The sequence below is a fragment of the Meles meles genome, chromosome 12, assembly GCF_922984935.1.
Source record: "Meles meles chromosome 12, mMelMel3.1 paternal haplotype, whole genome shotgun sequence".
Lineage (NCBI taxonomy): Eukaryota > Metazoa > Chordata > Mammalia > Carnivora > Mustelidae > Meles > Meles meles.
Window position 1 is genome coordinate 1,812,813 of NC_060077.1, and position 25,898 is coordinate 1,838,710.

General features: G+C 53.5%; 1 protein-coding gene across 3 annotated transcripts; it reads left to right on the top strand.

Moving 5' to 3' along the window:
- The first annotated feature begins 406 nt into the window (after positions 1-406).
- LOC123954541 (glycolipid transfer protein) lies at positions 407-22,036 on the top strand. Of its 3 annotated transcripts, none has more exons than XM_046025809.1 (5): positions 407-675; positions 15,133-15,191; positions 16,126-16,259; positions 19,023-19,173; positions 20,846-21,023. In XM_046025809.1, exons 1-5 carry the CDS (start codon positions 417-419, stop codon positions 20,879-20,881), a joined length of 639 nt encoding a protein of 212 aa, XP_045881765.1. In that variant the 5' UTR covers positions 407-416; the 3' UTR covers positions 20,882-21,023. The 3 variants fall into 3 exon arrangements, with proteins under 3 accessions (XP_045881765.1, XP_045881767.1, XP_045881764.1); XM_046025811.1 differs by lacking the exon at positions 20,846-21,023 and adding an exon at positions 20,534-20,833; XM_046025808.1 differs by having other exon boundaries at positions 409-675; positions 20,842-22,036.
- The last annotated feature ends 3,862 nt before the right edge of the window (positions 22,037-25,898 follow it).

The following is a 25,898-nucleotide window of genomic DNA, read 5'->3' on the forward strand; positions in this document are numbered from 1 at the left end:
GGGCTGTTGGAGGACAGCCCTTCCTGCTGAGCAAACAGGTGTCCTCAGGGGCGCTGGCTGCGTTGGGCTGCACCCCTCGGCTGGTAGGCGGGTTGCGTTGTGACCTGAGCCGTTCTACGCCCGCCTTGGGCGAGGACCTGGCCCGCGCCGGCGCGCCCAGTTTGGGGGCGGAGGGGCAACACACCGGGAGGCGGCAGCAAACACCTGGGGAAGGTTCACCCGGGAGCGGCTCACCGGGGACGTCCTGGACAAGCGAGTCGCTCGCTTCCGCGCCGGACAGGCCGGCCCCGCCCCCCGACCAATGGCGACGCGGAGGCCTGCCCAGGCGGGCGCGGATTGGTCCGGCCGGGCAGGGGCGGGGCGGCGCCTCGGGACGCTTAGGCGCTCGGCCTGCGGGCGGCGCTGAGCGCTGGGCTATGCGGGGCGCGGCGCGAGCGGAAGTGGCGACGCTGGCGTCCCCGGAGCCTGCGGCGGGCGGCAGTGACGGCCCCAGCGCTGACGGCGGCGGCCCGGGGGGCGGCGTGGACGCCCGCGGCGCCGGCTGGGGCATCACCGCCGGCCTCGACCCCGAAATGGCGCTGCTGGCGGAGCACCTGCTGAAGCCGCTGCCCGCGGACAAGCAGATCGAGACGGGGCCCTTCCTGGAGGCGGTGTCCCACCTGCCGCCCTTCTTCGGTGAGCCGGGGTGGAGGGGGGCCGGTCCGCAGCTCTGCCCCACAGCGCTCCCGGCGCCCGACACCCCCGAACCCCGTCTCCCGAGCACCTTCCAGCCATCCGTCTCCTAGACACCCCGAATCCCATTTCCCCGGGTACCCAAGACCCCTTTCCTTCCAGGCACCCCCAGTTCCCTCTGTCCCGGACCACTCCCAGATCCTCCTCCCTCCAGCACGGCACACCCTCCCTTTCTTCCCAGAAACCCCCAGAGGCTCCTTCTCCATTCCTTCATCTCCAGGCACCTCACATTCCTCCATATCCTTCAGATGCCCCCAGTTCTCCACTTCCTTGGGCTCCCCCAATCCTCCGTCTCCCCCAGACACCCCTCAATTTCCCAGTCTTCCATCTCCTTAAAAGCATCCCACCCCTTCCCCCTCAAATCCTATATTCCTCACCCCATCGCTCCCTTCTGCCTTTTCAGAATGACTTTCAACCTCCCCCCCTTAAAATAATCCTCCCATTTCATAAGCCCTCTCTTTGCCTTATTCTCCTAGCCTCTCCCCCACAGGACCTTGTGAACCCCTCTTTCCTCAGAATTCCCCCATTCCAGATCCAAAAGAGATGCAAGGAAGCCAGAAAGGAGGAGGAGGAGGGTTTTGAAGTTGGAGTTTTGAAACTCTGGCAAAACCCTTCGTAGGGGAACCACCTAAGCTTTTTCCTCCATTTATAATAGGGGTTGGGACAGGGGAAGCTGCTTTGTGGGGGTGACCTCAGACACAGCATGCTTGGCGTGGACTCTAAAAGAAGACCCCTCCCTTGTATGTCAGGACCAGGAAGGCTGTGGGAGCTGGAGGAGGGCAATCCCTAACCCAGCTTCAGAGCCTCCTCCCTCTCTCCCCTGAGCCCAGTCCAGGCCCTGGATGGAAAATGGGAAATAGAAGACAATACCATCTGCTCTTGCCCTTTGCCTTTCGGGTCCTGCCTAAAGGGTGCAACTTGAACCTCTGCTTTCTTCTCTTCCTTGTGGGCTTGCGCAGCACCCTGCCCTGCTGGTGCACGCAGTGGCCTTGCAGGAAGATCCCAGTCCCCAGGACAGAGGTTGGCGGCAACCCACAAACAGACAGAACCTTAACACTGATTCGGAACTGAAGAGATCTGGCACCTGGGCAATCTCTCACGTTGCCCCTCATGGGCGATCCCCATGCATCTGTGAAATGGGGATGCCGGTCTCTAAGGCTCGCTGCAAGGAGTAAATGTGTATAGAGCGCTGAGGCTTTAAGTGCCAGATAGATCCTAGCTGGGGGTAGGGTGAGGTTGGTGGGAGGGGGTTGTCATATGAGTTCCTGGATCCAGTTTTGGTTCCTTCCCCTAGTAGGTGATTAATCGGTGTTGGAGGGAGTGCAGTCGCTGGGTTTGTATGATCCTCAGACCGGGGTAAGCAACCCAACAGCAGGGTCTTGGTCCTTTATGTCTGCCATTGCGTCCTTAGGACCCAGAATAGTGCCTGGCACATAGTGGGTGCGTAGTCAATACTCACGGACTGAAGGAAATGTGCTTATTATTGGTATTTCAATTGTTGAGATAACACAGACCCTCCAGGCAGGGGCTCGAGGAATCTTTTTTTTTTTTTTATTTAATTATGCAACAGAGAGAAATCACAATCAGGCAGAGAGAGAGAGAGAGAGAGAAGCAGGCTCCCTGCTCAGCAGAGAGCCCGATGCGGGACTCGATCCCAGGACCCTGAGATCATGACCTGAGCGAAGGCAGTGGCTTAACGCACTGAGCCACCCAGGCTCCCTCGAGGAATCTTTTATTTGTGCCCTCCTGCCACCCTGCCTCTTGTTCCGTGAACATTTGCCGGACGGAGCTGGCATGGCCTGGACAAGGATGCAAAATCTGTTGAAGCTAGTGGTTCCCCGCTGAGGGGACATCCAGCAATGTCTAGGGGCATTTTTGTTTGTCACAGCTGGTGGGGGGGCATGCAGAGAGGTGGCCACTGGCAGGTAGGAAGGCTGCAAAATACCCTCCGGTGCATGGGTCAGCCATGGCCACAGAGAATGGATCCAGCCCCAAATGTTAGCAGTGTCGAGGCAGAGAAACCCAGAGTTAAGCCCTGTGATCTTTTCATTCCTTATCGTCAGCACTGGTACACGTCCTGTGGTTCTGTAGCCCCTGGAATGGGGGGGGGGGGCTTCATTGGATGTGATTATCTGGCTGGTTTTAGAGGAAAGGGGATGGTGGCCTCTGGAGCCAGCAGTGCTCTGATGCCTGAGGCTGAAGGGCATCCCCTCCTCCCTTTCCCTGATCTCAAAGGACCCTTCTGTTGGCCATGAGCTGTGTGCTGTGGGCAATCACATCTGTTGACAGAAGCCCCATTGATACAGAAACTCCAGTGGGTTGGCCCATACAGAATCGTTCTCAGCACTCTAAAAAGAAAGAGGAAAAAAAAGCCATGGTCCATTTGGAACCATTATGCTCATCTGGGGAGAAGAATTCCTCTGGAGGATTTAAGGTTTCCGAGGACGCTCTCACCGGGGGCTTTTCTCTGGGATTCAGGGGTCAGTTGAGATCCATTGTTGGCTGTAACACAGGGGCTCTGTGAACTCTCAGGAGCAGCTGGTCACCTGGATGATCTGGATGGTTTGTGTGCGTCTCTTGAATGGAGCAGGTCTGGCTCAAGGGTTGCAAGAAGTCCGAGGGAGGCTGCAGTGGCAATTTCCTCCAGAGCAGTTGAGGCCAGATCACTTTTGAGGTGGGGGCCTCTCTGCGCCTTGGAGAATGTTTGAATGATGTCCATGGCTAGACGCCAGTACCATCCCCTCTCCCCAAGTTGCGGCACCCAGAAATGTCTGCAAGGAGACGAAATATAGCCGAGAACCACTGGTCTTGATATACACGGGGCAGGGGGCTGGAAGCTTTGTTTTTATTTTCTAATTTATTTTTATTTAAGTAGACTCCACACCCAGCATGGAGCTCAACATGGGGCTTGAACTCACAACCCTGAGATCAAGACCTGAGCTGAGATGAAGAGTCGATCGTTTACTGAGCACTTACTATGTGCCTGTCCTCTATGTGGATTCATTCAGTAATCCTCCCAGAACCTTTGGAGGAATGGTTTTTTGGTTTGTGTGTCTTTGTTTTGAGAGCATCTCTGCCAAGTTTTCAGGGTATTTTCCGTTTGGACTCATTTTTACCCACCTTTAAGGGGAAAAGGTATAAGCTGCCTTTTCTACCCAGCTCTGCAGCCTGGCTGTCTTTCCAGGCAATCATCGTCTTTCGGGGCTGCTTAGAACTCCTTTGTTTGAATGTGGCTGCCATTTATGTAACCCGTGCCACCCCTCACCCCGTGGGACATTCACATCGCTTCCCCTTCTCTGCTCCGATGAACAGCCGGAGCTTGTTGTTGCTGCAGTGAACATCCCAGTGTATGTTTCATTGTGTACTTCTGTCGTTAGTTCTAATTTTTAGAAGTGAAATTGCAAGGTCGACGCATGTGAAGGCTTTTAAGCTATTAGAGCAACAACAGCACTTTCACTTCTGTCCAGTGTGGTTTGTGGCGGAATAGGTTGGCCTGGGTGGATGCTGATTCTTGGGGCTGCAGGTCAAATGTGGCTTAGAGCATCCCCCTTGTGGGCTAGCCCTTCCTCCTTCTCTCCAGCTTTTACGATGCCCACTTAGAGTCCAACCCTTTGTCCATCTTCCACCTTGACCCAGTAATTGGATCTCGCCTCTGAGTGATCAGCTTGCAACTGACTTAGGAGACCTGCTCTCTCATCTTTTAGGTCAATCATGCAGCAATGTCCTTCAGCATTAACAGCTAGAGGGCGGAGGGAGACTTAGATGTCATTTCACCTTGTCACTCCCTGCCTAGAATCCTCAGTGGCTCCCTATTACCCCACCTTCAGATCTTTGCTATAACCTCTCTGAATGACTTACAGCCCCACAAACAGTACTACACCATCACTTGCCTCTGCCTGGCACGCCACTCTTCTCCAGCCTACTACCTTGGCTTTTGCCTGGCTGGGTTCCTCCTATCTCCACAGGAAGGTTGCCTCATCCAGAAAGTTCCCCAACTCCCTTAGACTACCATAGAACCTATCACATTCTGTGACTTCGAGCCATTTCAGTGCCTAGCCCTGGGCAAGCTAGATGTTAGGGCAAGCTGAGTGAATGCTTTTGGTTCCTCTCCCATTTTTCTCCCCTGGGTTCTTTCTAGAAGCAGTTTTGCTTTTCTCTCGCTTTCTAAATTAAAATACGTAACTCCTAAACCATACCCATGGCAGGCATTATTAATCAATTGTGACCCTGTTCTCTCCCTTTTAGTCTAGACACAACCGTGGCATTTTTCTTCACATGCTGTTCCAGGTCAGATGTGGTGCATGACGTCACACCTATCCGCTTTCGCCATTTAGGGAGATGGTGCAGGAGCCAAACAAGATGATTTCCCTCTCCCAGTTCCTGAAATCCAAATTCTGGGAGTGACTTTTCTTCATTCAGATCTCTTATTTAATTAAACGAATGTCTAGAGAATCAGGCCTTACACGTATCTGGTGCTCGTCAAGTAGTCCTAGAGAAAACCCCAGAAAAAGTGATTTCCCATCCCTTTGGTTCAGTGCTTGCTCAATTTTGGGGGGGGGGGGGGAGGCAGAGGCAGCCCAGAAGCACAGAATACTCTTGTTATTCAGCCAGAGAAATCGAGGCCCAGGATGTAAAGTGACTTGCTCAGGGTCACACAGCTGGGAGTTAACAAGTAGAGTCCAACTAGAACTCAGAACTCTGGCCTCCGGACTCCTTATGCAGTGGTTTTGGCTTGTGTGTGCCTTTCTGCTCTCCTGGCTTCCTGTCTGAGAGAAGAGAACTGTCCCCTCCTGCCTGCCATGGAGCCAGCCTGGACTGGAAAAGCACATGGCTCGGCTGGACCCACAGTGACTTGTCCAAGATGCTGGGAACCGCAGACCAGATATACAGGTTTTGTCTGAGGTGTGTGCCTCATCGTTGGCCTGCCCAGGGGGAACCCATGACCCTGGCTCATTTGCATGCAAGTGTGAATGACTAGGATATGGAAGTCCTCCAGTGGGGAGGTCCCAAGCAGGTCGGATTTTCCTGTAATTGGGACGAGTCATTAACCCACCTGGGAACCAGCCCTGTTAGTACCCCTTGGTCTATGAGTAAGAGGTTCTCCTTCTTTAGGGAACATTATTCTCTCCACTGCAGCGAGCACCTTCCAGACCTTGGGACCACCTGTCAGGTCTCTGCAATGTTTTGTTTTGCTTTTTAAGTTTCTGTGGATAGATGTTTATTTTTGGTTTTATATAGAATATCCTCAGAAAGAGAAGACGGTCTGTTAACCCTCTTGCTACAGCAGGTTAGTTCTCATTTTGGTTGAGTGTCTGTTGAGGGCTGGATTCTCTAGGGATGGGATGTAGACCATATGCCTGGAGGAAGAAACTATGTCCTGTGAGAGAAAGAAGCCAAAAATACCCTTTCTGCAGTGGGTTTTTGCAATCTTGAAACCGCCCTCAGACTCTCGTTATTAGTTGGCAGTGCATTTGCAAGCAGTGAGGGCCCCTGGGCTCAAGGAGCACCTGCTGCGTGCCTGCTTGTTGTCCTGACGCATCCCGCTTCCGATCTCCTCCGGCTCCAGTAAAATCCGGGGAACACCTGTTTGCTCAGCCTCTTATCTCTGGAATGGCTGGGGGTTGGCTGCTTTGGAGGCCCAGCAGAGAGGAGTCACTTTGGGTAGACCAAGACAACTGGGGTCTGTGGTGTGCAGAAGGCCTTACTCTGAACGTCACAGGTACACGAATGGAAAGAAGCAGGGGCATTGGTGCCAGGCTGAGCCAGCCCGAGCTCCCGCCCCGTTTCCCTGGTGCCAAGGCTGGGTCTACACAGAAGCTCACCCCCCTCCCTAGGCCTGCAGCCCCGACTGTAAAGCAGGGACGCCGGGCCTCCCAGGAGGACTAATAGAGATGATCTTCTCCAATAATTTGGTACTCGATGCCCTGAGTCGCTCCACCTTCGCACAAGTAGGACAGGTGGCCCCAGGCCTTCAGACACTGCCTCTCTTGCTACACGGCCCTTGGGAAACGATCTTCCCCAGAGAAGCCATCTCTGGGTCTGGTGATGGGCTGCCATCTGAGACTGCTCCCAACACTCATTTGTAACTTCCGAAGGTCAGCATGGAGCACAGACCCAGGGCACCCGTCTGCTCTGTTCTCTAGGGATGGTGATCGTGTCCTCCTCTGCTCCACGTTCTGAAGAGTCTGGCCCTCGGGTCAAGGGCCGAAGTCTGTCCTCTCCTCCTGGAGGGAATAAAATGGAGAAACAGGAGAAAAAAGACCAACTGTCCGTTCTGTCTCTTGCTAGCTTAAGAGGCCCTCCTCACCTCCAGCGTGGGGCTGCTTGGAGGAACAGGGCCCCACTGCGAATCCCTTAGGGGCAGAAAAGTTGGGCCCTCCCAGGGCCAGGCAGTGCATCTGGCCAAGGGGAGCCACCTAGTGGGTGACAGAGCAAAAGGAAAAGAATGAATGACAGGGCTTTATAAAATATAATGCATATCCCCTTGCCCCACCCCCTGCCATCATAGCTAGTTTAACCCCCATTTTGAGTGGCTCCCCATGGGCCAAGCTTTCAACTAGCCACTTATGATGACTCCAGGAACGAAGAGGAGTTGGTACCATTTTACAGAAGACACTGAGCTTCAGAGTGGTGAAGGGATTTGACGAGGTGGAGCAGCTAGAAAGTGGGTCTGCAGGGCTTAGATGTGGGCGGACTCTGCAGTGGGGGCGGGGGGCAGTCTTTAAGGCAGGGCAGAGTCAAGGCCCTTTCTTCTGGCCCTTCCTCGGGGCTTGTGTGTTTTGGGCAGGGGGGTAGGAGGTCCCCACCTGGCATGACAGTACTTATTTCCCTGAGCCCTGGGTTAGCAATGCAGAGGTTCTGGTCTTAGGTTTCATTGTTTCCATATAAAAAATAGCACGGGTGGGTGTTAACTCCTTTTGTTACCTTCTTACAGTGTTACTTGAATCAGGGGCCTTTTTTCTTCCCTTTTTTTTTTTTTTTACTGTTAGAGTGTTAAGTGTAGCTGAGCTTTTAAGTCGTTAGAGCTGATCAGCCCTCTCCAGGGTCCTATAAAAACCAGCTAGCTCACACTTCCCTGTGCTCGGAAATGATTCATTTTCTGCCTTGCTGTTCCCCCCAGTTCCTTACTCCACTCCCTTCTGAGATCTCGTTTTTTTAGCCTTCTGGAATACATTTGAAGTCCTGATCTTATGACTGGAGGTTTCCTGCTAATTGTATCCACACCCATTCGTGGAGACTCCATTCCTCCCTCCCTCCCTTCCTCTCTTTGTCTTTTGATTTCTCAGTCATTAGGATCATTCTTTCCCGGATTTCCTGTGCCAGTTGCAAAAGATGGAAATGATGGTATCATTTATATAGTAGTAATAATAATAAACATAAAGAATACTTCTTTGTTTCTGGAAGGCTTCCTAGGTGCCAGAGACCATGCAGAGCCCTTTACACAACGTGATTTAAGCCTCAGGTCAGCCTGATGAGGCAGAGTCCATTATGGATCTTGTTATACAAATGAGGAAATGGAGGCTCAGAGAGGTTAACTGATCTCTCCCAGGCCACACAGCAAGTGACAATAAACCCATTTCCCAACCACATTCCCATGTCAAGGCTGATTTTTGCCCAATGAAGCAGGCAAATGTGGTCAAAGAGAGTTGGCATGTCATAGGGGTGATTTTTTAAGATTTTTATTTTTTATTTATTTGACAGAGAGAGATCACAAGTAGATAGAGAGGCAGGCAGAGAGAGAGAGAGAGGTAAGCAGGCTCCCTGCTGAGCAGAGAGCCCGATGCGGGACTCGATCCCAGGACCCCGAGATCATGACCTGAGCCGAAGGCAGCGGCTTAACCCACTGAGCCACCCAGGCGCCCCGGGGTGATTTTCTAAAACTAATGTTTTAGATCGTTTTGTAAACATTCTTTCCTCCTTAGCCAGGATTTTTTAAAATGGCAACTCACAGACCAACAGCAATAAAATGCCTTATCTCAATAAATTTAGTTTTAGGAAGGTGGGCATTCTTAGTGTTCTTATTCTTCAGAACAGGTCTTGTTGCAAATTGAGCCATCATATACACGCACACGCACACACACACATAAACACGCACACACCCCACATACCTGTGGATTAATAAATGATTCACCTCCCTCGGCTGTAATTTGAGTGCCTCTCATTATGATCCTGTAACCCAGGACCTGTAAAGTTAATCCGCCCCACGTCTTTAACAACAAAACCTTATCCAGCTATTGGGGGGAAAAAAATTGAATATGAAATAGAACCTTCCCAAATCAGGCTCATAGCATCAACAACACAGGTATCCTGCTCTTCCTTTCTGGAGTAAGTATTTATGGGTTGGGCTAGGTGTTTTGAGTCCTGAATCACACAGGCCAAAAGTGAAGGCATGTGTCTAAGAAATGGAAGGCTTTGTATTCCCAAGATGCACTGAGAGGGTGGGCCAGGTCTGGGCAGGTGTCGTGGGGCAACTCGTGTGGAGCATGCTGTGGTCTCACTCAGAGCACTGTTGCTTTCCCACCACGCTGAGGCCAGAGAAGGCAGAAATGAGCCTGATTCTGGGTGGCATACGCTAACTGCTTGGCTTGCGGGGACTTCTGCTCTCTGGCTGATTCACTCATCTGAACTGTGGTGAAGACCCAGGTAGGAGGTTGTCCAGCTAGAATCATTGCAGAGGCCAGGTACCAAATGCTCACTTGGTACCCACATTTTACAGGTGATGCTTAAACAGTTGGCTATTTATTTTCCAAGTATCTAGCAAAATGAAAGCACTGCAGAGAAAGCAGGAGGAAGTGACCATCGCCCCTCAAGGTAAGTTTCTTTTGAACTGTGCAGAGCCGTTTAGTGAAGGGTTGAGGGGGTCTGTGAAGTTACCAGGTCACACCTCTATAATCATTCATATTTTCAATGATGGCCCCGTTCAGAAAACCGTGCATGGCGTGCTTTACAAAAGCAGGGACCTTTGTGTTACATTTTGATGAATCTCGTACATAATGGCCAGTGCATTCATAAAACTTGGTAGTGAGAAAGTATTTCACTGCTTTCATTTTATTTTCTTATTATTTTTGAGATAAGGCATTTTATTATTGTTCTGTGATTTGCCATTTTTCTCTCGAGTTAGGTGTCTTATTGATTTGTGAGAGCTCTTTACATATTGGGGCAATAATCATCAGTCCGTGGTTTGTTTCACTGATCAGCACCCTCAACCATCAGTTTGTTGTTTGCCTGTGATTAGTGATGGGATATCTCTTCATGCCCCATGCAAGAGGTTGCTGGATTTTGTAATCAGATTTGTGGCATTTTCCTTCATGCCTTCTGGGTTGAGTAGCAGGTTTAGAAAAATATTCCACACCAAACAGAAGGGGCCATTTGCCACAGATTCCAGATAACCAAGGCTTATCTGTATTGAGAATCTGTGCTCATTAGAGTCGGTCCTATGGAGTAAGATGGTGGAGTTTGATTTTTCTTGTGTGTGTGTGTGTGTGTGTGTGAGTTGTTGTTGTTTGGCTTTTTTGTTTTTGTTTTTTTGTAGACAACTTCCTTTCTCCCTGGAGATGGGAGGAAGAACCAAGTAGCCTTCCAAGCCCCCTCCCTCCCTTCTGGCAGAGGGCTTCTGGATGGCATTTTAAAGAGCCTGTTTGCTGACAACCATAAAAAACAACTTTGAGGTATCTGCCAGACTGGTAAAACAAGAAAGATGATTTGCAGGCCGGGCTGCATAATTATAGGAGCAGTAAGCCTAGACAGTGTCACGCTCTCTCCGGAGCAGGGGCCGGCCTGAGTTTAAACTGTTTGAAAGGCCACCATGTGCTTGATGATTAAAATCATCTTCCGATTTTCCTGTCGGAGTACTCTCCCGTTGGTTGCGTTCAGATGGGTTAGAAACATTCTAGAAAGAAAGATAAGGAAGTGTGGAATGAGCCTGTGTCCTGTAATTATGTCTGAGTGACTGGCTTCCCCTGTGTGACCCTAGGCAGATCCGTTGGCTTCTCTGGGCCCTGTGGCCTTGGGGTTGTCACGGTGAGCACCCCGTTGGCGTGGCACCTCTGAGCTGTGGCCAGTGAGGGGCCCGAGCCCGGCATGGACGAGGCACCAGCGCAGTCACTCTGGACTTGAACTCTGAACCCCGAGTGGCAGGCTCTAGAGCCCCACATGGCTGCTTCCCTGACCCCAGGAGGCTTGCTTCCAGGTGTTCTGAAACTGACCTCAGTGTGCGTACGTGGGGGCCACAGGGATGCCTTGCTGTTGGAAGTGGCTTCTGGTGTCTGCCCCCCCACCTCCCCATCCCAGCTCCCGCTCTGCTTCCAGTCCTAGAAGGTGTACTTGCGGCCAGCCTTCCTGCCCCACCGGTGGAGCAGAAGCTCTTTCCCCGCATGCGGGCCACGATGCACAGAACCACCGCTGTCAGGGCCTGGCAACAGCTGGGGCCTCATGACCCACAGAGCACACTGTCGGGAACGGGGAACAAAAAGCCTTTCTTCTGCCACCAGGGCCACTTTGAACGCACAAGAGCCTTTTCAGAGTCTAGGAGGCTGGATACCCATTCTCTGCCTCTCTGAAATGCATGTCGGATGACCTGGGTCACCGGGACGCGCCCATCAGCCACTCAGGCATGGCTGACGATGGCCTCTGGGGAAGGCAGCCCCCGCCCCCGGGGTTCCTCTCTTCTTGCTTGGCTGGTGTGCCTTGCCATCAACCCGCAGCCCGACGAGCCTGGCCAGAGGTGTCCCACCTCATTCGGGCCCTAAATGCCACCTGAGCGCCTAACGGGGTCCAGTCACTCGGCAGGTGCTGGGGACATAGGGGAACATAGGCTGCCTGGTCCCTTCCCTGTCAGAGCTCAAGTCTAAGGGGGAGACGGAGAGTAGACGGAGGCACATGTGGGACCATAAGCACGGTCCCAATGAAACAGACTTGGAAAAAAAGCAAAAGGAAAATGCATGACTTTAGGAGCAACAACCAACCTACCAACCAACCACAACAAATATAACCCTGACTTTCCCCCCAGCATTGGATAGGACCATTTTCTCTTTTCTTTGTTTTATTTTTTAAGATTTTATTTATTTATCTGACATAGAGAGAGACAGCGAGAGAGGGAACACAAGCAGGGCAGTGGGAGAGGGAGAAGCAGGATTCCCACCGAGCAGAGAGCCCGATGCGAGGCTCGATCCCAGGACCCCGGAATCATGACCAGAGCCAAAGGCTCTGGTCTTAACGATTGAGCCACCCAGGCGCCCCTGCATGACCATTTTCAAACACGGGGCAGCAGTGGCAGAATTTTACAGAGAAAATGTGTAGGCCCCCCCCCCCCCTGCCGTTAACATTTCACTGTCCCAGCTCACCGTCCATCCCTTCACCCGTATGCTGGCACAGTGTGCATCTTTGGAAGATGGGGACCTGATGCCATCTCTGGGGAGCAGCCGTGCCTTTAAATGGGCTGTGCTGGTCCCCACACACCGCACACCCGTGGCACCTGGCTGGCCCCGGTGAGGGTCAGCGTTGGTGACCCCTGGCCGCATGGCCAACAGGGGAACAGGCACTTCGGGCGGCCGTGGGCATCTGGGCTCCCGTGCAGTGTTCGTAGAGTCCAGAACGTCTTGTCCTTCACGGGACCTACCAGTCCCGCGCTGCAGGGCTAGCAAACGGCACGACCTGTCGAGGCTTCTGCTGGATGAAGGCCATGGTTCGCCAGGCAGGATGAAAGAGCAGGGTGGAGTGGTCAGCTCAGGTAGGACTGCCCTGGGCATGTGGGCCTGTGAGACTGGAGGGCAGCGAGCTGCCCGGACCCCCCGGCCCACCGCCTTGGAACTGCGCCAGCACGGCCCCCCAGAGGGAGCTTCGCCCCCACAGGCCCCAGCCCTGGGCCCTACAGCGAGGGGCCTCAGGAAGTCAGAACATAGAGGGGATGCAGGCACAGGCCATGTGGGTTCCCGTTGGGCAGAGATTCTGTGGGTCCTGGTGATTTATAAGCACAGCTGGGTGACATCTGGGTGGCGTTTGCTGGACCATGGAGCTTGAGGTCACAGAAATGATCCAAATCCATTTCTCTCTCTCTTTTTTTTTTTTTTAAGATTTAATGGGGTGCCTGGGTGGCTCAGTGGGTTAAAGCCTTTGCCTTCGGCTCAGGTCATGATCTCAGGGTCCTAGGATCGAGCCCCACATTGGGCTCTCTGCTCAGTGGGGAGCCTGCTTCCCCCCCCCCTTGCCTACTTGTGATCTCTGTCAAATAAATAAATAAAATCTTAAAAAAAAAAGATTTTATTTATTTATTTGTCAGAGAGAGAGAGAGAGAGAGCACAGGCAGGCAGAGTGGCAGCAGAGGCAGAGGGAGAAGCAGGCTCCCTGCTGAGCGAGGAGCCCGAAGTGGGACTTGATCCCAGGATGCTGGGATCATGACCTGAGCCAAAGGCAGCCGCTTAACCAACTGAGCCACCCAGGCGTCCCCCAAATCCATTTCTCCAGTGTTCATGCACCGGGCACTCTGCCAGATGCATCCAGTGCATGGTTTTTAATTCCTGTGACGACCCCATGAATTAAGTATTGTTACTGCCCCCTTCTGACATGAGAGAAAACTGAGGCACACAGGCGAGACTTGTTCATTAGGGCATGGTCACGGCAGGATTCGAACCCCACCTGGCTGGGTGCCTACCATACTTTCTTCCCATTGGGTTTTGGGGTATTTCATTTCTGTTTCCCCGGTGCACTTCCTTTAACAGCTGTGCTTAGACTGTTCCAGATGGTTGGCCAGGTGTGGCGGGTCACCTTGGGTGGAATTCAGCCTGCGGTGGTCCCTCCCCTGGTCCTCTGCTCTTGTGCGGTCAAGGTGGCGTGCACACTGAGGCCCCCGCCGGACAAGGAGAGTCTGGCACTCTCCTTTCCATCTCGTTTCCACCTCCTCCCCGCCCACCCCTGGGTCTGGTACCCACTTCAGCCTGCTCCAGTGTCTTTGTCCCCTGCACTCTGTATCAAGTGTGGCAGGTCTCTGGACATAGCACTGAGGACAGCGAGCACGTGTTGGGGAGCTCAGCTGTCTTTAGGCTCTGAAGGTGAAGTCCACGTTGAGCCTGCTCATCTCTAGTCCTCATGACAGTCTGCCAGGGGGTCCCAAAGGAGGGAAGGGGGGCAGGCAGGCCACTGGCTGCTCGCCTTTCAGGTCTACCAGTTCCTAGGTCTGCCTTTTTGCAACCCAAAGGTGTCACTGGTAACACCAAGAAAGGAACCAAGAACAGGAAGAAAACAAAACAAAAAACCCTCCCCTGGGTGCCTGGGTGGCTCAGTGGGTTAAAGCCTCTGCCTTCGGCTCGGGTCTTGATGCCAGGGTCCTGGGATCGAGCCCCGCATCAGGTCCTCTGTCAGCAGGGAGCCTGCTTCCTCCTCTCCCTCTGCCTGCCTCTCTGCCTACTTGTGATCTCTGTCTGTCATATAAATAAATAAAATGTTTAAAAAAAAAAAAAGAAAACATTAAAAAAAAAAAAACAAACCCTCCAGTTAAGAACATTCTGATTCCAGAGATAAAGAAAACATGCCTCTTGGAAGTGAAATGTTTTCAGCTCTTGCCTGCGGCATGTCTAATCCGTCCTGTTGCCCCACTGGCTAGATGGGAAAGCTGCAGCCGGCGGAGCTGAAGGGACACACCCCAGCCCACACAGCCCGTGGGTGCAGAGCTGGGGGGGTTGAACCCGCCTTCCTCATGCTCTGTTAGTGACTGGGATCCCACTGCTGGTGTTTTTCCCCTGGGCTCTAATGCAGGGTCTCAGAACCGTGGAGCCTCTGAGTCCCCAGCTTATTTCTTTCTTAGAAGCTGGCCAATGAGAGGGTCATTTTTATAAATCGGGCCCCTCTCCTGCCTTATAAGATTCCTCAGTCTGCCTCTTGGCCAGCATTGGCCAAGATGGGCTTATCAGAGCCTCAGTTCTGCAAAGGTACTCTATAGCTGTGCGGCCCAGTGTGGCAGCCATGGGCCACATGTGCCATTTATATGTCAGTGGATGGAAGTCAAATTAAAGTGCAAAGCCAGCTCCTCGGTCACACCACATTTAAGTGTCCGGTAGCCACATGGGGTCTATTTTTAGTGCGGATATAGAACATCTCCATCACTGGATGAAGCTCTGGACAGTGCTATCCGAGGGAGAAAGGGTACTGTGGATGAAAGGGTTTGCCCCCTAGATATTCCAGTTGCATTTTAAAGGCTCTGACAGGTCCTATAGCAAGAAACTGCTCTTACCCGGGGCCCAGCACTCCATCTTAACTTGCCCACGAACCTTTTCAACACCTACCAACAGCATGGCTTTTCTGTCAATACACCAAGTGACCCTCCTTCCTGTTCCCAAGCCTCTGTGGCCATTCCTGAATCTTCATCCTAGCTGGGAATCTGAATCTCTCTTCTTGTTTTGTCCCCAGATTGCCTCGGGTCCCCAGTGTTTACTCCCATCAAGGCGGACATAAGCGGCAACATCACGGTATGTACTTGGCCCTGCAGCCACAGCCCAGAGTCTGCTCCAGTCCCCCGCTCCCCGCCGCAAACTTGAGAAACAGGAAGGAGGTGGGGTAAAGGGGCTTGGCCCTCAGCTCATCCAGCTCAGGGCTCAGGGTTCCTGGTCCTCCTTTGCAGTCACGCCTCCCAGGCACAGCCTGACTGGCACCATGATCTGAAGGGTTGACCTGAGCAGGAACCTAGTTCTTGTGTCCAGCCCGACCAAATCAGAAACAAATTCCAAAGCACACAGGTGCAGTGGCTCGGCCCTTCCCTTCCCTATTCCTGGGAGCTCCCGCTGCCGTCCCCTAGCCACCAACCCGCTCCCCGTGAGCATCCACATAGGGCCTGGCATGCAGTCTTGGGCGCGTTCCAGCAGCCCTTTGAAGCTGGTCTGTCATTATCCCCATTTTACAGATGAGGAAGCTGAAGCTGACCTAAGGTCACACAGCAAGGAAGGAGCAGAGGTGGGATTCCGAGCCGAACTGCCTGGCTCCCCCTCAGGAGCCTTGTTCCTGGACACCCATCTACTTCCGATGCTCGGTGTCTGGGGAGCTCTCAGTAGAGGTTGGAGAACACAGGCTCCGGAGCTCGTCTGCACTGGAACCCGTGGCCACCCATACCAGCTGTCACTGTCCCCTCTGTGAGCCTCGGTCTCCTCATCTGCAGACTGGGATAATGTCAGAGCCATGTCGGGATCGCTGTGCAGACCAAACACAGCCGCGCCCATGACCCATCAGCTGGTGAGAGGTGTTCAGTACATGGAACCAATCACAGCAGCTACAGTTACCAGCCCCGCTGCTGGGCCTGGCACTGGTGGGCGGGGGGGGGGGGGGGGGGTGCTCCCCCAGCGAGCGTGGGGGCCGGCCATCTGTGAGGACAGTTTCTTCAAGGGGACAACCCCATGTGCTCCATTTCAGAAAATCAAGGCAGTTTATGACACCAACCCAGCCAAGTTCCGGACCCTGCAGAATATCCTGGAGGTGGAGAAGGAAATGTACGGAGCAGAGTGGCCCAAAGTGGGAGCCACGCTGGCACTCATGTGGCTGAAAAGGTGATGGGCTTGGGCGGCAGGGTGTGTGTGGCCGTGTGGCCCAGGGGCCCTGCTCTGCAGAAGAGGGACGTCCAGCTCTACTCTTGCCCTGCGAGGTCACCTCCGTTTCTTCCACATAGGCACCCTTGTGCGATGCTAGCTAGTAGCTGAGGAAAAGCACCCAAGGGGTCAAGGCCCGCCCATTGGTGATACTCCCTGTTCCAGCCCCACCAGAGACATAGCAAGTGAGTGCATACTCTGGGCGTTGTGCTACACATTCCCTGTGCCTGATCGCATCTCATGTGGTGGGAGTTAGGTGTGATGAGTAACGCCATCTCAAAGAGGGAGGCCAAATCATGCGCCTGGGTCACAAGGTCGGAGCTGGGATGCAGTGACCAAGCACCGTTGTGCAGGTTGTGCATTACACAGAGGTGTCCTCTCTAAGGCTGGTTACATCCTGCATATGGTAGATTCATATGACAGCACTTGAGAGAAATACAGTGTCTTGAGAAGAAACTCTTATCTCATTTGCACAGATTGGTCCCCCGGGCTGGGGGGGTGGGGAGCAGGGTACCTTGATATGGGATTTAAACCCAGACGATCTTACCCTAGACTTGAGAATGCTCATAATCACTATATACATTGTTTTTCCATCAAATGCCTGAAGCGAGATACAGTTGTTCCCATCTTATACATGAGGCCACCGAGGCCCAGAGAGGCCAAACAGCTTGCTTGCTGCACTCACACTGCTTTCTGCCAGCTATGGAATTCTCACTTAGCTGTGCAGCCGCCACGAAGCCAGGGATGCGCTCTCGGCCCCACAGATGTTCCGGTGTTGCCCTCTCTTGGGCCTGATGTCAGGTATCAGGAAGGGTGCTCCTCCCCTGTCTCTCCCCCCCATCCCCTGGAGCCAGTCCCCTCTCCCCAGCACACACTTCCTTGGTAAAATACAACAGGGACAGTCAGCTCCCTGAGGGTGCAGCCTTGTGGGTGTCAGGGGGTAAGTGGGCTGTGACTGACACCCTTGCAGCATGTTATAGGAACTGCCCCCGCCGAGCTGCCCACTTGGGTCTATCAACAAGACATTCCCGGGCTTGCATGAGGACTGCCGTGGTCTCTCCATCAGCACACTCTGTGGGTTTCTGGAGAGGAGCAAGGCAGATGGTGATGTTCAGCTCAGTTAGGTTGTTCGTGTCTAGGTCAGATGCGGACAGAGCCAGGTGGCGGGGAGGGCAGGTGAAGGGAGATGCCAACAGACTGAGCATGTGATAAGTACCTGCTGTGTGCTGGGTGTGTGGGATGCCCTACTGAATGAGACAGGGCCCCACTGGGGGTATCACAGCCTGGGCAGGGCATCGGGCTGATGGGTGGATCCTGACAGCAGGATAGCAGAGCCTGGAGCAGAGAGAAATCAGGGAGGGCTTCCTGGAGGAGGAGTGCCAAGCAGATTCTCTGGCACTGAGCAGGAGGGTCCCAGGAGGACGAGGCCTTTGAGAGGTGGGAGAGCAGGAGAGGCCTGGTGTATCTGGTGCTCTGGGAGGGTCTGGTCCAGCGGGCTCTGATTGTGAGGCAGGAGCAGGGAGGGACCAAGGGTGAGTCCCAGCATGATTGGGGTGCTGGGGAGCCACCGAGGGCCATGAAACTGGTCAGCAACCGGGCCAGGCTATCCGTCATGGTTAAGGGTTCGGACTCAGGCGCAGAGAGCTTCCATTTACGTCATAGGCGATAAAAGATCCTTTAGTGGGGCGCCTGGGTGGCTCAGTGGTTTAGGCCACTGCCTTCGGCTCAGGTCATGATCTCAGGGTCCTGGGATCGAGTCCCGCATCGGGCTCTCTGCTCGGCAGGGAGCCTGCTTCCCTCTCACTCTCTCTGCTTGCCTCTCTGCCTACTTGTGATCTCTCTCTGTCAAATAAATAAATAAATAATCTTTAAAAAAAAAAAAAAATAAAGATCCTTTAGTCCCAGTGTTCCTGCCCCTGAGAGCCCTCCAGTCCGATCCCTACCTCCCTACAGGGAAGGAGCAGAGCAGCTCACGCAGGAACCCTGCAGGGACAGTGAGGGACGGCAAAGGAAGGAGTCCAGCTTGGGCGTGAGACAGCTGAGTTCGCATCCTGGCCTTTGCCCAAGGCTTTCCAGGGGTGTCTCAGTGTTCTCCTCTGTGAAATGGGTGGATCATAGAGCTGAGGGAGCAGAAGATGAAATGCTGTGCATTAAGGGACTAGCTTGTTCCCATCTTTGACATAGTTACCCTGCTGTACCCCATGGCCATGGCTTTCTCCTGGCTCTTAAAGCATCATCCTTCCCCTGGAGGAAGGGCCCAATTAGCCTCTGTAAGTGCAGACAGTGACTTGGGGCCATGGTCGGGGTGGGGAGCCTGGGCGCAGGGCCAGGCTCGTCAGCATGCCCAGTGTGTCCAGAGTCTGTGGTCTGTGAGCCCTCAGAGGGCCAGTACCACGTCTTCAGCCCTCAAGCGCTGATGACCATTGCCTGCCGCGCCAGCCGAGGGGAGGCCAGGTGGGCATAGAGATGGGCAAGGCGGGCCCAGACCTGCCTTGTAGACTGTACAGCCCAGCAGTGACTGCGGTCGGCAAGACACAGGGGACAGGCTGCATTGAGCCGGCTGGTCACATTACACACGAAAACAGCAGCTGGGGGTTGACCCCTGCCGTGTGCGTGTGCGTACCCGTGGCGCACAGCAGATGCCTGAGTCCAGGCACATCGGGATCTGCGTGTGCCGGGCGATGGGCAACAGTCCTGAAGGGCTGTCTCTCTTCTGCGCCACAGAGGCCTCCGCTTCATCCAGGTCTTCCTCCAGAGCATCTGCGATGGGGAGCGGGATGAGAATCACCCCAACCTCATCCGCGTCAATGCTACCAAGGCCTACGAGATGGCCCTCAAGAAGTACCACGGCTGGATTGTACAGAAGATCTTCCAGGTGAGCCCCTTAGCCATGGGCCCCCCGGGCTCCCGAAGGGCTCCCTCTCTGTGCGGGGGGAGGCCGGTGCACCAGGGGGCCCTGTTCCGTGTGCTTGGGCCCGGAAGAAAAGAAAGGCTCCTGGACCCACTGGGGCATCTGCTGAAGAGACCCTGGCCTGCAGGGGTCTTGGTGGCTTATGTTAGGATGATATTGGCCCAGGTTCTGGAAATGGGGCTCCCAGGGTTGCCAGGCTGAGAGGCCCACTCTGGAGATGAAGAGGCCCGTGGGGCACCCTGCACACTGTTGCTGGCCACGCTGCCTCTCTCTGGACCCATTCATCTTGCCTAGCCACTCCTGGCCCACTCTGGAGATTAAGAGGCCCGTGGGGCACCCTGCACACTGTTGCTGGCCACGCTGCCTCTCTCTGGACCCATTCATCTTGCCTAGCCACTCCTGGCCCAGCCTCTGGCCTGCAGCCCATCTGCATCCCCCTGCGAACCGGGGTCTGCCAGGCTCGCCTCCTTCCCACAGGGCTGGGCCAGGAGCCAGGCTGGGTGTAGGCAGGAAGAGCTGGGCCCCCTCCGGGCTATGCCGGCACGGCTGGTGACAGGGCCAATCCCGGGTGGGCGCCATGAAGCCCTGCCCTCCCCCTGTGCTGCTCCCTAGCCAAGTCCTCACAGCCGGCACCTGGGCGGAGAGGGTGTGTGCAGCCCACATCAGATTGTGTTCTTCACGAACGCACTACAGTGGGGGGGGGCGGGCCGCGGGTGCAGTTCCCCCCCATTTCACAGATGAGGAATTGGGGCTCAGAGAGGTTAACTGTCTTGCTCCAGGTCGCACAGTAAGAGGGGGTCTGGGAATCTACCTCCCTGAGTCTTCGCCGCCTTCTCTTGCATATGGGCGTAAACTAGGCCCCATCGCCAGGGGTCGTAGTGATGATGGAACAAGCTAACGCGCACAAAGTGCTCGGCGCACACTCTGTCATTCTGTGTACTGCCGGTGGCATTCGTCATGACCACACTATTTCGAGTTGCCTCGGCCTATCAGACTCAGCCTAAGCTGCTCATCCAGCAACGTCCTTTCCTTTCCGGTTCTGAAGTTCTGTGCATTTCTGGTTCTCTGTACTTCTCACCGATCAGGGAAGCCCTGAGAGTTAGGGAAGTGTTGCCCCCTGAAGGCCAGGAGAGGTCACAGTCTGTATTAGCAGTGAGCTCCCTCAGTCCGCCTTCTCCAGAGCAGGGAACCCAGAGGCCAGAGGCTCCAGGGTGCTGGGTACCTGCCCCACGCCTGGTACCATGCCGAGCACTGGCACCCACCCCCTGATCCCTTACAAGAGCAACCTGATTCGGTGGGTGCCATCATCATCCCCATTTTACAGATGAGGAAACCGAGGCTCAGAGAGGCTAAGTAACTAGCTCAAGGCTCACAGCTAGTCAGCGGCACAAGCTGGACTTTGAACCCAGGTCTGTCGGTCCCCAAAGCTCGTGTCCGTCCTGCTGTCCCTCACGGGGGTAGAAGGGCACACACATCTCCCTCTTCCTTTCCCTTCTGACGCCACAAAGAGCACGGATCTCAGAGACGTCCCCTCCCAGGACCCCACTATCCCTGGCCCTGCGGCCCTGCTTGGTGGCTCTACCGGTCCCCTAATGCCATGCTGCCTACCCCCCGACTTTTGCCCGTCTCAAGGCAGCTCTGTATGCGGCTCCCTACAAGTCCGACTTCCTGAAAGCACTCTCCAAGGGACAGAACGTGACGGAGGAGGAATGCCTGGAGAAGGTCCGCCTTTTCCTGGTCAACTACACAGCCACCATCGACGTCATCTACGAGATGTACACCAAGATGAACGCCGAACTCAACTACAAGGTGTAGGCGCGCCCGGGGCAGGGGGCCCCTTACAGCACCTGGCGAACCCGAATCACTGTGAATCAAGCCGGCAGGCCACCCCTGGAGCTGCCCAGAGGCCGGCGGAGGCCTGCAGAGGACGGCCAGCCCCGGTTTTCTTTTTTTAAAAAGTCATTTTGGGGGGTTATCCTAACGGAGCAATATATAACAGTCCTACTTCCGAATCCCCTTTGAATTTCACAACAGCACAGACTGACTTCCACCCCTCCATTTCAGTGTGGTAAAAATCAATTAATGTTTCTAATCAAGTCCTAAGGGTTTTTTTTTTTTTCCTTTCACTCTCTTTTTTTTCTTCCTCCCCATGCGGAGCATAACTCTGCGGGGAGCTGTGTGTCATACACCTCACTTGAAAAAGAAGCACATGTCCTTAGGATCCGACCAAATGATGTTTTGGGTATTTTAAGGACCATGAGGAGTTTGATTTGAAATTACACAGGGCCCCTGCGGTGGGCTTTTTTTTTTTTTTTTTTAAGCAAACTGGTATGTCTTCTCATGTGGTTTGTATGACCCGACCTCACAACACTGTCATTATCGATCCTGCTTTTTCTTACTGTCTTTGGCCAGACAGTGTTTTTATAGCTGAAACAACCAGCAAGCCTTTGATGGGCAAGTGGGGGGGGGGTGTTATTTTAAAGCTATCAGACACAAATAAGTGACCACAGATGACTATATTTGCATTCTTCTGCATAGTAGTTTTCTTCAGGGATAGCTTTTCCAACCTAAGAAACTACCGACCATGTGTATTCTCTCAAAGGGGGAGAGGGCAAACCCTCCCATCTGCTGAGACCCAGGAAAACGCCTCACTGCCTTAACTGTCCTTCCTGGCACTAAAAAAGAGCTGTATTTTTTAATGCGTTGGGGTAAACAGAGCAACAGAGGAACTGATTGATGGGTGTTCCAAACCCAATGAGGAACAATTGGTGATTTTTATGCGAGAAACTAAATGATCCTTAATAAATAAATCTCTATTTTGGAATCACATCGGTGTGCAGTTTTGGTTCCTGATTCATTTTTTTTTCATTCCCCTGCCCTGGAACAGAGGTTACAGCTGGGGACCAGCCAGGGACCTGTCTTCTTGCCTCTGGTTTACCAAAATAGAAGCGGTGGCCACACTGAGAAACAGGGGACATTTCATACACAGATCTTGATCTCTAGCTTCTTCCAAAAAAAAAAAAAAAAGGACTGCGTGGCAAATGCCGAGAGATAGCCGCCCCCTTGGCCTGATGGGACAAGTGGACAAACGCATTTACCACTTTGCCTCAGTCTCCAGTGATCCTGATTGCCTCCCTGACCTGCGGGGTTCTCTGCACTCGCTCATAGGCTGACACTTCTTCTGATACTAGCATTAAATTGAGACAGAATCTTTATTTTTACTTCTTTCCTTGAGCCATCATGGAAGGGGCGGGGGATGGGGAAGAGCCTGGCAGAGGAGGAAGGGCAGGGCACACTCCAAGGTGAGGTGTAGGTAAAGACCTGGTGGCTTGACACACAGCACATAATGCGCACGCACATGATTATGCTACGAAGGGATTTGAACATGACCCCGAAAGTGACGAAATGCCTTCAGGAGTCTTCTGCTCCATCCAGCCAGGTATCCAGTTTGGAAGGCTGCCTCCAGCATGACCAAGGGATGGACATCTGAACCAAGATTTTTGCTGTGCCTGATTTCATGATATTTTCTACTGTTGCTGGTCTAGGAATGCTGCTGATCTTTCTAAGCTGTAACTGCTTTTCAGTCTTTTTTTTTTTTTTTCCACTTTGGGTTTCCTGGAAACACAAAACTGCCAACACGTAAAAAGAATTCTGCATCTTCCTTCTAAAAACAGCTTTTCAGGGGGCGCCTGGCTGGCTCCATCCATAGAGAATGTGACTCTTGATCTTGGGGTGGTGAGTTTGAGCCCCACATTGGGGGTAGAGATTACTTAAAAAAAAGGGGGGGGCGCCTGGGTGGCTCAGTCAGTTAAGCATCTGCCTTCCACTTAGGTCATGATCCCAGGGTCCTGGGATGGAGCCCCACATCAGGCTCCCTGCTCAGTGAGGAGTCTGCTTCTCCCTCTGCCCTTCCTCCACCTGCTGGCCTATATGTGCTGTCTCCCTGACAAATAAAAAATAAAATCTAAATACATAAATAAGTAAATGGCCTTTCTTTATGTCTGTAACATAGCACAATGGGACCAGAAAGGCAGTGTCTTCTTGTGGAAGGTCCATACTTTCTTCGGCCAGCCTCCTTCACTCTCAGTACCTGCTGGGCCCTGAGAAGCATTTCGGGTGCCCAGAGACAAAGCCAGTAGAGCAGCTGTGTTCTCTCATTTCATTTTTGTCAAAGTGGGGCTGATTTCTGCCCCGGGGCAGGGAGGAAGGAACACACATTGAGCACCAGCTGTATACCTGACCCTATACACGTTCTTTACAGACACCATCTCACAACCCCCTGAGCTGTGGGCATCAGGAGCCCCATTTGTCAGATGAGGAAGCAGAACCCCTGACAACAGGGCAAGAGAACTTGGGGTGACCTGGCCAGGTCTGGGGGGCACCGTGGTTTCATATCTGACTCCGTATCTCCCCTGGACCATGGTCACTTCTTTGCCAGTAGAGACTGAGCTCACCTTCCAGCACATCCTACTGCCACGACCTTCCCACCATAGGGAGTCGCTCATCGGATCCCGGTTAACCTGACAGCGCTTAGAAGCCCGGCTGACCCCAAAAGTCTGACACAGTTTGACCCATTTACTCACCTATTGGGTTCATTCCATTAAACGTCATTGAACGATATAGTTCAAGCCCCTCATAGAGTATTTCAAACCCATCATAATACATCTCTCTTACAGACAAGGAACAGAAACTCATTTCTCCCTTAAAGAGGCTCAGTTTCCTTTTCTGTACCACAGAGGTCTCGCTAATACCCACCTCACGGGTGTGAGGTTTTTAAATTAAATGCTACACTCTGTAAAGCAATTGAAGTCTAGAAAGAAGTCTTAGCTAAGCATTACAGAAAACGGCAAGGCTCTATGTGCGCAGCGGGGTGTGTATAATGTTACGACCGAGCATTGGAGTCCTGGCTGTGCTGTAGCTGAGTTGCCGCCGACAGACCTCTCTGAGCCTCAGCCCCCTGATCCGTGCGATGGGGATGTAATAGTTCCCCGCTCAGGTCGGGCCCCCGGCGGCGTAATCGTCCGGTGTTGGTCCACTTATCATTTACGGAGCGTTATGGGAGAAGAGAGGGCTCTTCGCTTCCTTGGGTTTGTGGGTTCATGGATAGAGCTCCCGGGAGTTTGACGCTGGCCTGCCTGTGGGGCCCAGCGCTTGCGCGCTGACCGCCTGGAGCTCCCACGGGGCCCGGTAGGCGGCGCTGTGGACCTTGCGCGGCCGCTGCACGGCTGGGATTCCCCGCCAGACAGCGCACGGACCTCCCCGCCTGCCTCCGCCCGTGCCGGGCTACCGGCGAGGGGTGGCTTCCCAGGGTCGCACGAGGAGCCCCGTTTGAACACTGTTGGGGAGGCCTCTCAAGCCGATGCTTTGGGGTTCTGACTTCAGCGTCCGTGTCAGAGGTGTGTCCTGTTGACGCGCTTTGACTACTGCTGCTGCTGCTGTCCAGCGCACCGCCGCTGCCGCCCAGCACCTTTGGGGTTCAAGTCCCGGTTCTGTAACTGTATGGCCGCGTGATCCACGGGAGCCAGCTCGCCGCTCTGAGCCTCAGTTTCTGCATCTGTATGATGGGACAGGGTCCCCTGTACCTAGCCGGAGTCCATAAGATCCTGTTGTAACGTGCCTTACACGTTCAGTAAATGGACTGTAGTTACTTATTACGATGCTACGGCATCCCAGGATTTGAACACAATGGCCTTATGAATACGAACCAGGGGCTCCTGAAGGGGCAACCCGGCCCCTCATGCAGTTGGACCTCAGCATGTTCACTTACGCCTTGTTCCTAAAGACACAGCAGGGTCCCTGTCAACAGATCAATAGAAAAACCCCAGAAAACATCGTGCAGTTTGGCTGCTTTTCTCACTCTCAGCTGATCTGCTGCAGGACGTTGGGCAAGTTCCTTCTTCACTCTGGGCTTCAGTTTGCTCATCTGTAAAATCAGGAGACTCCTGGCTCTGTCATTCTACAGCAGACACCCCATGTCACTGTAAGGGGCCCCTGGTTTGTATTCAGAATTCCAGCAAAATCAACACTACATCCTGACACGGGGACATTAGACCTTCCTTGTGACGTCTAGGGCGTGACATGGGCAAAGCACTCATCACAGGGCCTGGCACTTGGAGGGTATTTGGTAAAGGAGAGCTATGATGACGTGTCACCCTTAGATGGCCCTTGATCTAGCCCAGAGAGGAATGTCTGGAAGGCAAGACATTCAACTGCTGTTTGCTGAGCACCTACTATGCACAAGGCCCTTGAGCTTGGCTCAGGAGTTCTTTTGGGGACAAGAGAGATAAGGCCCTACTCTCCATGGGGCTCATGGGCCGCTGGAGGAGATGTAGATGGGGTAGGGCAGGGAAGGCCTCTCTGAGGAGGTAACATGTGAGCTGAGATTTGAAGGGGGAGAAATAGCAAGCCATGAAATGAGGCTGGCTACAGCTAGTGCAAAGGCCCTGAGGCAGAAGAGAAAGCAGCATGGTCTAAGGACAGAGTGAGGCCAGAGTGGCTGGATCCTGGAGATAAAAGTGGGAGGACAGTGAGGGATGGAACCAATGTGACTTCGCTTTTTTTTTTTTAAGAGCAAGCGAAGTCCTGAGCCTCTGTGAGTAGAGGGTGACAAGGCCAGTCCACAGTTTACAAAGCTCTTCACAAGGGTTTTCATGGGTCCTTTTCCTGGACTCAGAAAAGAGTCTACCTCC